Source organism: Trachypithecus francoisi, unplaced genomic scaffold, assembly GCF_009764315.1.
Source record: "Trachypithecus francoisi isolate TF-2019V2 unplaced genomic scaffold, Tfra_2.0 Lachesis_group10, whole genome shotgun sequence".
Lineage (NCBI taxonomy): Eukaryota > Metazoa > Chordata > Mammalia > Primates > Cercopithecidae > Trachypithecus > Trachypithecus francoisi.
Window position 1 is genome coordinate 84520692 of NW_022681455.1, and position 13599 is coordinate 84534290.

A 13599-nucleotide genomic window follows, 5' to 3' on the forward strand; every position below is an offset into this window, starting at 1 on the left:
ATTCTCCTGCCTCAGCCTCTGAGCAGCTGGGACTACAGGCCTGCACCACCACGCCTGGCTAATGTTTGTATTTTTAGTAGAGATGGGGTTTCACCATGTTGGCCAGGCTGGTCTCGAACTCCTGACCTCAAGTGATCTGCCCACATTGGCCTCCCAAATGCTGGGATTACAGGCGTGAGCCACCACGCTCAGCCTCTTCCTTCTCTTTCTTCTTTTCTTCCCTTTCTTTCTTTTCTTCTTTTTTTAAAAAGAAGTTTTATTACAAAAAAAAAAAAAAAAAGCAAAACCCAAACGGCAATAACAGTAAGGAAACTTTTTAAAAAAGAAGTATTATATTACCCACAGTCCCTCTAGTCAACCACCCTACAGTATTTCAGTAACATCAAGGGATACTTGCAAGTGAATCAATACATCTCAGCCGCATAGCACAATGCCACTTCCATCCTCATCTTTATTCAGGCTTATTTTGTATAGCCACATTCAGGGCAGAAACTATTTTCATCCTGTTTGGGTTTTTTCCCCACCTCGTCTAGGTCCACAATTTTTTGTTTTCCTTTTTTTTTTTTTTTTTTTTTTTTTGAGCTAGGTCTCACTCTGTTTGTTACCCAGGCTGGGGTGCAGTGGCATGATCATGGCTCACTGCAGCCTCCTCCTGACTCAACCTCCCGAGTTGGGATCACAGGTGCATGCCACCATATCTGGCTAATTTTTAAAAACATTTTTTTGTAGAGACGGGGTCTTGCTATGTTGCCTGGGCTGGTCTTGAACTCTGGCCCTCAAGAGATCCTCCTGCCTCGGCCTCCCATACGGCTTTCCTTTGAAGTGGCTGTGTCTACTAACAGGCTAGGTCATGACTGGCTAAACCCTTTCCCCAGTGTTGGATATTTGGGTTATTTCCAATATCATATTTGGCACCTGTGTGTATTTGCTCTGAGTTTATAGAGTTACATGAGCAGGCATTTACTTTTATTTTTGAAACAGAGTCTCACTGTCGCCCAGGCTGGAGTGCAATGGCGTGATCTCAGCTCACTGCAACCTCCGCCTCCCAGGTTCAAGCGATTCTCCTGCCTCAGACTCCTGAGTAGCTGGGACCACAGGCACGCGCCACAACACCCGGCTAAGTTTTGTATTTTTAGTAGAGATGGGGTTTCACCATGTTGGTCAGGCTGATCTCAAATTCCTGACCTCGTGATCCTCCCATCTTGACCTCCCAAGGTCCTGGGATTCCAGGTGTGGCCACTGTGCCCGGCCGATAGGTACATGTTTAATTGTTTGTTACAGCTGTCATCTAATTAGTAGTCACCCATAGGCCATTCACTGTAAAAGCTTGACCTTATTTAATCTTCAGGATAACCTGACACTACTTGTTTCAGTTATCTACTGTTGCCTAACAAACCATTCCCAAATTAAGTGAGTTAAACAACCCAGCACTAAGCTAGTGTCTGGTGCCTGGGGGGGATATGCTGGAAGGCAGGCTTGGTGGGGACAGCTGAGCCTCTTACTTCCGGTGGCCTTCTTCCATGCGACCACTCCATGGGTGCCTCCAATAGGGCAGCCAGACTTCTCTCATTGTGGCTCAGGGCTCCCAAAAGTGGAAAAGCAAAAGAAACCAAGGCTTCTGAGACCTCTCATTGGCATGGTGCCACTTCCACCACATGCTACTGATGAGACTGGGACTCAGCGAGGCCAGGCCCACTGTGGGAGGGAACCAGGTGTGGTTCACTGGGGGCCATCTTTAGAGACAGCTACAGCACAGTCATCCTCATCATACATGGAGAGAGGCAGAGGCCCGGAGAGGTTAAGTCCCATCCCCAAAGTGTGCCTGACTCCAAAGCCCCTGCTTTGAACCACACTTCCTCTGGGGAAGAGAGTTCAGCCTTGGATAGAATTTATAAACAAAGAATGTTATTGAATATTATTTATCTAATTATGTTTTGTGTGGCTTTCAAAAATGGCTAAATTAGCTGGGCACGGTGGCTCACACCTGTAATCCCAGCACTTTGGGAGGCTGAGGCTGGTGGATCACTTGAGGTCAGGAGTTTGAGAACAGCCTGACCAACATGGTAAAACCTCATCTCTACTAAAAACACAAAAATTAGCCAGTCATGGTGGTGGGCACCTATAATCCCAACTACTCAGGAGGCTGACGCAGGAGGATTGCTTGAACTCGGGAGGTGGAGGTTGCAGTGAACCGAGATCACGCCACTGCACTCCAGAGCCTAGGCATCAGAGTGAGACTCTGTCTCAAAAGAAAACCAAAAATGGCCAAATCAATTCCCTAACATGCCTGATAGAATGTGAGGGTGCCAGGACTCCACAGCCTCTCCAGATGAGAGCACGGCAAATGATGTCTTTCCAGAATCAATCACATCTCAGTAGAGTCATCTTCCTTTCCTTCCTGACAGGACACAACTATTTCATCATAAGAACGGGGCCTGCAAAAGTGCCAAGAAGATCCTCATTGTCACCACAGATGGGCAGAAATACAAAGACCCCCTGGAATACAGAGATGTCATCCCCCAGGCAGAGAAGGCTGGCATCATTCGCTATGCTATCGGGGTGCGCCTCTTCTTCACCCCTGCCCCAGGCTCAGCCTGCACCTCCTGCAAGTGCAGTGCTGCTGGGCTCCTCCTCCTCAGCTGCCTCTCTGCTGCAGGTGGGACACGCTTTCCAGGAACCCACCGCCAGGCAGGAGCTGAACACCATCGGCTCAGCGCCTCCACAGGACCACGTGTTCAAGGTGGACAACTTTGCAGCCCTTGGCAGTATCCAGAAGCAGCTGCAGGAGAAGATCTATGCAGTTGAGGGTAAACAGGAGCAAGGGTGCTCCTGAGAGCCAAGGGGTCCCCACCCAATTGTCCCGTGCAGTCTTTTTTTTTTCTTTTTTTTCTTTTGAGATGGAGTCTCACTTTGTCCCCAGGCTGGAGTGCAGTGGCACGATCTTGGCTCACTGCAACCTCTGCCTCCTGGGTTCAAGTGATTCTCCTGCCTCAGCCTCCTGAGTAGCTGGGATTACAGGCACGCGCCAACATGCCCAGCTAAGTTTTATATTTTTAGTAGAGGTGGGGTTTTGCCATGTTGGCCAGGCTGGTCTCGAACACCTGACCTCAGGTCATTCGACAACCTTAGCCTCTCAAAGTGCTGGGATTACAGGCATGAGCCACCACTCCTGGCCTGTCCTGCGCAGTCTTGATGGGCCATTCCTGTTCACAACTCACTCAAAATTGCTCTCTGGAACCCAAGCTTCAGATCATGTTCTCCTCCCTGTGTTCTGAGTCCTCATGTGTCTCACGGCTTGTAGGAACTTCACTGACTTATTTCCCTACAGGAACCCAGTCCAGGGCAAGCAGCTCCTTCCAGCATGAGATGTTCCAAGAAGGCTTCAGCGCAGCCCTCACAATGGTGGGTAGAGTCTGCCCTCAATCCACAGCTCTTGGATATCAATTCTGTGCCCACCCTGGGGTGGGGACTGGGAGCCAGACATAAACAAGATCAGACCCCATCCTCAATTTCACCCTCTTGCTGGGGAGAGGCCCCCACGCTGTATGTTAGGGGCCAGGAGCACAGCAGGGAAGAGGGTGGCCTGGGTTCCTGCTCTCAAGGATCATGTATTCTAGTGGAAGAGACAGTAAGCAAGAGCCTCTCAGACAGCACTGAGCATCAGGGTAGAGAGAGAGATGGCCAGAGGAGTCTCAGTAATGGAAAAAGCCGGCCCTGGACAAATCAGGGGAGACTGCTCTGGGCACGGGACAAAGCAAGTGCCAGGTGGACCTGGGTCTGCCTGAGGCAGGACCCAGGTCCTCGGAGGGAGAGAGCTGGGCTTGCCAGAGCCCAGGGAGCCCAGGCAGCCTGGAAGAAGAGGGCTGGAGGCTGAGAAGGACCAAGTGGGATCACAGATGTGGTTTCGAAGTGTGTGTGTGTTCAAAGGATCCAGATTGGGCCGGGCACTGTGGCTCACGTCTGTAATCCCAGCACTTTGGGAGGCTGAGACGGGCGGATCACTTGAGGTCAGGAGTTTGAGACCAACCTGGCCAACATGGCGAAACCTTGTCTCTACTAAAAATACAAGAGAATTAGCCGGACATGGTGGCTCGCACCTGTAATCCCAGCTACTTGGGAAGCTGAGGCAGGAGAATCGCTTGAACCTGGGAGGCAGAGGTTGCACTCAACCGAGATCGTGCCACTGCACTCCAGCCTAGGTGACAGAACGAGACTCTGTCTCAAACAAAACAAAACAAAAAAAACCCCGGACGGGTTTACTTCAGAGTAATTTGGGGGTGTCTAGTGGGTGGTGAAATGAAACAAGATTGGTCAAGAACTGATCACTGAAGGTAGGTCACACGTACTTGGGGGTTCATTATACATTGATTTCTACTTCTATATGTGTTCTAAATTATCCATAGCAAAAGTTCAAAAAAGCAATAAAGAAAGTATACCCAGGAGGAAATGCCTGTGGCTCCTAGAAGGAGCTGAGGAAGACCTCACAGAGGAGGTGACATTGACGTGGACTTTTCCAGCCAGGCATAGTGACTCACACCTGTAATCCCAGCACTTTAGGAGGCTGACGTGGGAGGGTCACTTGAGGCCAGGAGTTTGAGAACAGCCTGGGCAACATAGTGAGACCCTGTCTCTGCAAAAAATTAAAAAAATTAGCCAGGCATGATGGCACTTGCCTGTGGTCTCAACTACTCAGGAGGGATTGCATGAGTCCAGGAGTTCAAGACCGCAGCGAGCTATGATTGTGCCACTGCATCACAGCCTGCGTGACAGAGCAACAGCCTGTTTCAAAAAAAAAAAGGGTGAAGCTGACTCTTCCAGGGAGGGGAAATGAGCTGAGTCCCAGAAAACGAGAAGGGGAGGGAGGTGTCCCGGCCAAAGGCTTGATGTGCTTTGGAACAGAGGGAGGCTTCATGGCTTTGATGGGGAAGGGTCCTAGGTGCCACCGGAAGGGCCTTGGCGATGGTTTTCCAGCAAGGGTGGCTGCACATTTGGGTTTGGGGAAGCCTGGGACTGGGGCAGTAGACAGAGGGGCAGCGGTGAGCACAGCGGGGGCAGATAGGGCGGTGAGTGAGAGGACAGTGAGCTGGCGGAGCAGTGGCTGTGGGGACAGAGGCTGGTGGTGAGGGCTGGGAAGACAGAGAAGAAAGGCCTGGATGGCAAGTGATGCGGGCAGCAGGTGTGTCTCTGGGACATGCTGTCTTCCTGCTCCAGTCTCTGCCCAGCCCTGGAATTCTTTCCTCCCAGGATGGCCTCGTCCTGGGGGCTGTGGGGAGCTTTAGCTGGTCTGGAGGTGCCTTCCTGTATTCCCCAAATATGAGCCCCACCTTCATCAACATGTCTCAGGAGAATGTGGACATGAGGGACTCTTACCTCGGTGAGAAACGGCCAGGGGTTGGGGACAGGTTGGAGATGCGCTGCCTGGGATGGGGTCCAGGGTTCTGGAGAGGGAGGATGGGTGCTGCACTGCCCAGGGTGGGGTCCAGGGTTCTGGGGAGGGGAGAAGGGGGCTGAGCTGCCTGAGGTGGGGGTCCAGGGTTCTGGCGAGGGGGAATGGGGGCCTTTGTGCTGAGGCCTGGGCCCCTCAGGTTACTCCACTGAGCTAGCCCTATGGAAGGGGGTGCAGAGCCTGGTCCTGGGGGCCCCCCGCTACCAGCACACCGGGAAGGCTGCCATCTTCACCCAGGTATCCAGGCAATGGAGGCTGAAGGCCGAAGTCACGGGGACGCAGGTTGGGCGTGACAGGAGCCAGAGGGGAAGATGAGGGTGGGGACCGTGGCTGGGGCCAGGGCTGGGGAGAGGATGGAGGGGCTTTGGGGGCTTTGGGGGACGTCCTGGTACCTGGGGAGAGGTGGGACCTGCCCACAGGGCTGCCTCTGGCGGGGCCAGGCAGCATGACCCAGGCTCTGCCCCACAGATCGGCTCCTACTTTGGGGCCTCCCTCTGCTCTGTGGATGTGGATGGTGATGGCAGCACTGACCTGATCCTCATCGGGGCCCCCCATTACTACGAGCAGACCCGAGGGGGTCAGGTGTCCGTGTGTCCCTTGCCCAGGGGGGTGAGTGGCTGATGGGACCTGAGCTGAGTGGAGTCCGGTGTGGGTGGGGAGGTCGCCTGGGTCGGGGTCTGACACTGCTTGTGTTCAGCAGAGGGTGCAGTGGCAGTGTGAAGCTGTTCTCTCTGGGGAGCACGGCCACTCCTGGGGCCGCTTTGGGGCAGCCCTGACAGTGTTGGGGGACGTGAATGGGGACAAGCTGTCGGATGTGGCCATTGGGGCCCCGGGAGAGCAGGAGAACCGGGGTGCTGTCTACCTGTTTCACGGAGCCTCAGAATCCAGCATCAGCCCCTCACACAGCCAGGTGAGGCCCCTGTCTTCAGCCTCTTCCAGTCCCAGCTCTTTCCAATGTCCTGAGTTCACTCAATGCAGCCTCCTGCCTCTGTCACCATTCCCTTCCTTGTTTCAGTGGTTCATCAGCTAAGCACACGTCGTCTCTCTTCTCTCTGTTCTGGAAAGCCTTCCATCTGTGTGGGCAGCTTAATGGTTAGGAGAGCAGGCTTTGAGGTCAGAGGTCAGTTCAAATCCCTGGCCTGGCCAGCCATCCTGAGCTGTGTGGCTTTAGGCAGGTGACTGACAGCCTTGGTCAGCCTTAGTTTCTTTCTATAAAATGCAGAAATGATAAAACCAACTTCTTAGTGTTCTTGTAGAAATAACAGTGAGAGTGCTAAGGCAATCACCACTGCACTCACTGAAGGTCCATGAGTGACCTGACCAGTGATGAATACACAAATATATTCTACGCCTATTATTATGCTCTTACTTCCTCACCAACCTTTACCCTCATGACGGGTTGGACCCAAAGAGCCCCCTTCTCTGTTTGGGGATCCCAAGGTCCTCACCCTGTTTGCTTTCTTTCTTTTTTATTTTTTTTGAGACAGTCTCACTCTGTCTCCCAGGCTGGAGTGCAGTGGCGTAATCTTGGCTCACTGCAACCTCTGCCTGCTGGGTTCAAGCAATTCTCCTGCCTCAGCCTCCCGAGTAGCTGAGATTATAGGTGTGTGCCACCATACCTGGCTAATTTTTGTATTTTTAGTAGAGATTTGGTTTCACCATGTTGGTCAGGCTGATCTGCTCGCCTCAGCCTCCCAAAGTGCTGGGATTACAAGTGTGAGCCACCTGGCCTATTTGCTTTCAATTTCTATCCCCACATCTCTCCTTTCCAATTTCTCTCTTCAGATCCTCTTTCACCATAATCTCTTTTCCAAATCTCTCTTCTCAAACCTTTCCCATCGCCTACCTTTGACTTCTGCCTCTCCCATCTCTCTGGCCAGCGGGTCACTGGAAAGATGAGCAAATGGAAGCACAGAAGGATTGCGTCCTTGCCCACAGCCTTGTGGTTTATATGTGTGGGAGTCAGAACTGGAACTAGAGACTGATCGAATGAATGACACTTGGATCACCAGGACACCCTTCCGATCTCCACTCCTACATCTGTTTCTTAGCAATCATCTCCCGACTCCTACCTCCTCTTTTCAGGCTCTTGTTGGTGACATCTGTTCACAACTCACCCCTCCTCTCCCTTTCCCACGGTCCTACCTCCATATTCCCCTTGTTACTTATTTCCAACTTCTTCCCCCACCTTCCAGCCTGATTCACCCTTTTCTCTTCTGGCCAGCGGATCGCCGGCTCCCAACTCTCCCCTAGGCTGCAGTATTTTGGGCAGGCGCTGAGCGGGGGTCAGGACCTCACCCAGGACGGACTGATGGACCTGGCCGTGGGGGCCTGGGGCCAGGTGCTCTTGCTCAGGTAGCAGCTCCCCAACATCCTGCCCTCCCGTGTTGTGTCTGATTCACCGGTGCTGGCCCCCACTGCCTTGTTATCCTCCCGGAAGCCAGTGTTCTGTCCTCCTCACTACCCTGCCCCTCAGGAGTCTGCCAGTGCTGAAAGTGGGGGTGACCATGAGATTCAGCCCCGGAGAGGTGGCCAAGGCTGTGTGCTGGTGCTGGGAAGAGGGGCCCAGTGCCCTGGAAGCTGGGGATGCCACCATCTGTCTCACCATCCAGAAAAGCTCACTGGACCAACTAGGTGTGTTTCCCCCATAAAGAGGCCCTGGCCTCTCATCCCATTAGGGGCCCCAATGCCATCCTAAAGATAGGATGGGCCCAGGAATCCAATCTCACCTCCACATCCACTCAACACCTGTGCCAGAAACCTGGCTCATTCTCTCCCCTCTTCCTTACACCTGGGCCTGTGGGTTCTGTCTCCAGGGTTAACCTGAAGTCCACCCAGTTTTCTCCTGGGCCCCAGCCACTGCCTTCCCCCAGCCCCTGATTCCCTTCCACCTACACCAAAGTCATGACATGAAGCAGTTACCATATCTCTTCTTGTACCCTCCCACCCATTTTCCACAGAAGAACTACAGTCGACTGGTCCTAAAATGTAAATCTGGGCTCCTCACTCCCCTGAGTAACCCCCGCTTGCATTTACAAAGACCCCAGTCCTTCCCTCCAATGCCCTCTCTGACTTGGCCTCCTGGCCTCTCTGGCCTCATGGCATCCCACTCTTCCTTACTAGGCACGCTTTTCGCAAATGCTCCAGCTTCGCTCTCCCTTCCGGTCTTAGGCCCTGTCCCCATGGTCCCGGATGTTCTCCCCACTCCTCACCTGGTTCCTGCTCATTCTCTGGGTGGCTGCTTAGCCATGGTCCATCTGGGATGGCAGCCTGGCCAGGTCCAGCGAGTGTGCTATCCTTAGAACCACAGGACAGCCTCCCCTTGCACTGATCACGCTGTGACATCATGGCCCATGTGCTTGGTTTCTCTCTTAGATTGTGAGGTTCATGAGAGTGGGGCCATATCCATCTAGCTAGCTAATCTATCATCTATCCACCAAATCTATCATCTATCTATTATCTATTAATCTAATCTATCACCTATCTAATGTATCATCTATCTACCAATCTATCACCTATCTAATCTATCATCTATCTACCCATCTATCACCTATTATCTATCATCTATCTATCTGATCTATCACCTATCTAATCTCTCATCTACCAATCTATCATCTATTATCTATCATCTATCACCTACTTAATCTATCATCTATTTATCGATTATCTAGCCATCCATCCATCCATCCATCCATCCATCCATCATCCATCTGTCCATTTATCTTCTCCACATGTATCCCCAGCACGTGATACAGATCATGGCCCGTAAAAGTGTCTGGCAAACACGTATTGCATGAACAAATAAATGAAAACAGAGCATTCTAGGTTATTTCTGCCTTTTCATTTTCCACTCTCCCCTGCACTTCAGGTGACGTCCAAAGCTCTGTCTGGTTTGATCTGGCACTGGACCCAGGCCGTCTGACTTCTTGTGCCATTTTCGATGAAACCAAGAACCCGACTTTGACTCGAAGAAAAACCCTGGGACTAGGGGTTCACTGTGAAACCCTGAAGCTGCTTTTGAAAGTGAGGACTTTGGGTTCTGAGAAGGGGGAGGGAGGAGGAGCCCAAGGGTGGCCTGGAGCACCCCCGTTCTCTGCTGAGCGAGGTGGGAAGGGTTAGGATGTTGGGGCTGGAGAGAGGAAAGTTGGGGCAGGAGCACTTGGCTCCACTGCTTAGAGGGGGCACTGTCAGGGCAGCAGGGAGTGGATGCAGTGGAGGAGGACTTGTGGTGGAGCATAGAGAGGACTGCAGGTTCTTGAAAGCCTGTTCTCCCTCAGGATTGTGTGGAGGACGTGGTGAGCCCCATCATTCTGCACCTCAACTTCTCGCTGGTGAGAGAGCCCATCCCCTCCCCACAGAACCTGCACCCTGTGCTGGCCATGGGCTCACAAGACCTCTTCACTGCTTCTGTGAGTCTTCCAATGAAGTCCCAGGGATGTGCTGACTTCATTTTGTCTCCATGCACTTAAGAATCCACTGTAGCTCCCAATCACCCAACCACATCCAGCCCAGAAACCTGACTCCAGTCTCTCCCCTCCTCCTCACACCCAGGCCTGTGGGTTCTGTCTCCAGGACTGACCTGACGTCCACTCCATTCTCCTCCTGGTCCCAGCTGCTGCCTTCACCCAGCCCCTCGATTCTCTCCTACCTACACCAGAGTCAACACAAAGTGGTTCCCATGTCTATTCTTGTACCCTCCCACCCATTTTCCATAGAGGAGCTGGAGTCGACTGGCCCTAAAATACAAATCTAGGCTTTTCACTCCCCTGCATAATCCCCCTTGCATTTACAAAGACCCCGGTCCTTCCCTCTGATGTCCTTTCTGACTTGGCCTCCTGGCCTCTCTGGCTTCACAGCATCCCACTCCCCCTTACTAGGCATGCTTTTAGTAAATGCGCCAGCCTTGCTCTCCCTTCTGGTCTTAGGCTCTGCTCCCACCTCACATCCCAGGCGGTTCCTACTTTTCCCTAGCACAGACTCTCTTGTTCATTCCCAGATCCCGCCCAAGTTTCCTCATTCCTACCTCTGTGCCTTTGTTCCTTTTTCGCCCCTCATTTGGAAAACACTGCCTTCTGCCTTCTCTTCCCCTCTCCCCCCGAAGCTCTAGCCTCACCTCCCTCTCTTCTGAAGGCCACACTCAGCAGCTGCCGCTCCTTCTCTGGTCCCTGTTACACCAAGGTGGTGGCCACAACAGGTATCACACAGCTGTTATAACCATCTGCATCTACATTTGAGGCTGTCTTGGGACTGTAGTTTCCTTGAGCATAGGAACCATGTTGAATTTGCCTGTCATTTCCACCTTCCCTCAGCCCTCACCCAACCCAGAACCTGCACAATTATTGGCACTTAATAATGTTTGTGGAATAATTGTTCCAGGATAAGCTGGATGTGACTCAACTGAACTTTATGTCCCTTGAAGCCAAGGATCTTGTCCTACCTTTCTTTTATATGCCAACCTCCAAACCACACCTGCACCTGTTGTTGGTGTCCAGCAAAGTGCTGGGGGTAGTGGCTTAGTAATGCTCAATGTTGGTGGGTGCTTCTAAGGCGGGGCTTGGAGAAAGACTAAGACGTCAGATGGGAACAGAATGTACTGTTTTGCTGCAGCTCCCCTTTGAGGAGAACTGTGGGCAAGACGGCCTCTGTGAAGGGGACCTGGGTGTCACCCTCAGCTTCTCAGGGTGAGCTGTAACTCCTTTCATATCCAGACACTCGGGCTTCCGAGTCCCGCATCCTCCTGGGATGCTTGTGCTGCTCTCTGGCTCTCTTTCTAACAAAAGTGATGTTGACTGGGATGTTAGTGGCCCAGAGCGGCAGAGTTTCCGGGGCTGCCCTGCCCTTCCCAGTTCCTGTCTATTTCCAGTGGAATCCCACTCCCAGCCTTTCCCTTCAGTGGAGTTCCACTCCCAGTCCTTTCCCTTCAGCCTGAAGATTCTGACCGTGGGGAGCTCCCTGGAGCTCAATGTGATTGTGACTGTGTGGAATGCGGGCGAGGATTCCTACGGAACTGTGGTCAGCCTCTACTACCCAGCAGGGCTGTCCCACCGACGGGTGTTGGGAGCCCAGGTAACAACTGCTGTAGGCTCTAGTGGGAGGGGGCCTCTCCCCTGCCCTGTAGCCCTGGGAGTTACAGTGTGTTCTTTAAAATTCTTCTGTGATGATATGCACTCTCTCTCTCTCTCTCTCACACACACACACACACACACACACACACACCACACAGAGAGAGAGAGAGAGAGAGAATGAGAAAGTGCGTAAAGCATACATACAGTTTAATGAATAATATTAAACAAACCATAGAGTTAACATCCAGGTCAAGAAATAAATCACTGCTACTATCCCCAGAACCCCCTCCCCATGTACCTTTCCCCATGACAGCTCCATCCTCTCCCCAAAGGTCATCACTATTCTGACTTTGTGGTCATCATTTCCTTGTATTCTCTCTCTCTCCCTCCGTCCCTCCCTTCCTCCCTCTCTTGTTTTTTTTTTTTTTTTTTTTTTTGAGAAAGAGTCTTACTCTGTCACCCAGGCTGGAGTGCAGTGGCACAATCACCACTCACTGCTGCAGCCTAGACCTGCTGGGCTCAAGCAATTCTCCCACCTCAGCCTTCTGAGTAGCTGGGACTACAGGTGCATACCACTACGCCCAGCAAATTTTTAATTTTTATTGTTTTTAGAGACAGAGTCTCATCATGCTGCCCAGGCTGGTCTCAAACTGCTGGGCTCAAGCAATCCTCCCGCCTCAGCCTTCCAAAGTTCTGAGATTACAGGCATGAGCCACCGCACCTGACCATATTTTTTCTGTGTGTGGGTCTTGTTTAAGAAACACTTCCAGGTTATGAAAATAGCCCCCTATATTATCTTCCAAAAGCTTCATGGTTTTGCTTTTTCACATTTAAGTCTTTAATCCAGTTGGAATTTATTTTAATGTATGGAGTGGGGTAGGGATCCAATTTATTTTTCTTCTTTCTTCTTTCTCCTCCTCTTCCTCTTGTTCTTTCTTTACTTTTCTTTCTTTCTTTCTTTTTTTTTTTTTTGTTTGGGTCAATTTTCCTGGCATTGATGGAAATTGATTGAAAAGTCTGTCCTTGGCTGGGCAAGGTGGCTCACACCTGTAATCCCAGCACTTTGGGAAGCCAAGGCTGGTGGATCACCTGAGGTCAGGAGTTTGAGACTAGCCTGGCCAACATGGTGAAACCCCATCTCTACTAAAAATACAAAAATATTAGCCAGGCATGGCAGCAGGCACCTGTAATCCCAGCTACTTGAGAGGCTGAGGCAGGAGAATTGCTTGAACCTGGGGGGTGGAGGTTGCAGTGGACCATGATCATGCCATTGCACTCCAGCCTGGGTGACAAGAGTGAGAATCTGTCCCCCCCCAAAAAAAAAATCAACAAAAAAAGAAAAGTCTGTCCTTTTCCTTACTGCTCTGCAGTGTCACCACTGCTGTGTATCAAGCCCACACATGCATGTGGGTAACTTTTTAAAATTCATTCTCTTCTCCTAGAAGCAGCCCCATCAGCGTGCCCTGCGCCTGGCATGTGAGACAGTGCCCACTGAGGACGAGGGCCTGAGGAGCAGCCGCTGCAGCGTCAACCACCCCATCTTGCATGAGGGCTCTAACGTCCGTGCTTCCCCACAGATCCCCATTGCTGTCCTCCCTCGTCCCAGTCCGTCCCTCACTCCACCATGCCCTTCCTTTTAGCCCCATTCTTTCCTTCTCCTTCCGTCAGGGCACCTTCATAGTCACATTCGATGTCTCCTCCAAGGCCACCCTGGGAGACAGGATGCTTATGAGGGCCAGTGCAAGAAGGTGGGTGCAGGCCAGGGTGTCCCCCACCCTCATCTCATTCCCCAGCTAGAGACCCCTCTCCTGGATTCCTTCCCATTGGTCCCCCCTTTCTTTCTCTAGCGAGAACACTAAGGCTTCAAGCAGCAAGGCCACCTTCCAGCTGGAGCTCCCGGTGAAGTATGCAGTCTACACTGTGATCAGCAGGTGCCCAGTCCCTGGCCCTCCCCTTCAACCTCTGTCCTTCCTCTACGTCTGGTACTCCCGCTGAGTCCCAGCTTGCTCTTCCAATGATGCACATCTAAGCTCTCCTGTTTTGGGATGCCTTGTGGGTGAACAGCCCTATATAATAACGTTTATGCTG

The 13599-nt window shown here is 51.9% G+C and overlaps 1 protein-coding gene across 9 annotated transcripts in view; it reads left to right on the forward strand.

Annotated features, from left to right (window-relative positions):
• The window catches only part of ITGAD (integrin subunit alpha D), a 33360-nt gene that overhangs the window by 11336 nt on the left and 8425 nt on the right, over positions 1-13599 (forward strand). For 7 of the 9 annotated variants that reach the window (XM_033218234.1, XM_033218235.1, XM_033218230.1 and 4 more), the window contains 16 exons: positions 2406-2559; positions 2657-2807; positions 3329-3402; positions 5245-5374; positions 5586-5728; positions 5915-6055; positions 6144-6356; positions 7671-7801; positions 7923-8080; positions 9315-9469; positions 9724-9855; positions 11054-11127; positions 11371-11512; positions 12954-13070; positions 13180-13259; positions 13359-13442. In XM_033218234.1, the coding sequence (XP_033074125.1) occupies positions 2406-2559; positions 2657-2807; positions 3329-3402; positions 5245-5374; positions 5586-5728; positions 5915-6055; positions 6144-6356; positions 7671-7801; positions 7923-8080; positions 9315-9469; positions 9724-9855; positions 11054-11127; positions 11371-11512; positions 12954-13070; positions 13180-13259; positions 13359-13442 (2079 nt within the window). The remainder of the gene's footprint in view (positions 1-2405; positions 2560-2656; positions 2808-3328; positions 3403-5244; positions 5375-5585; positions 5729-5914; positions 6056-6143; positions 6357-7670; positions 7802-7922; positions 8081-9314; positions 9470-9723; positions 9856-11053; positions 11128-11370; positions 11513-12953; positions 13071-13179; positions 13260-13358; positions 13443-13599) is intronic. The other 2 variants (XM_033218231.1, XM_033218233.1) reach the window with 1 other exon arrangement.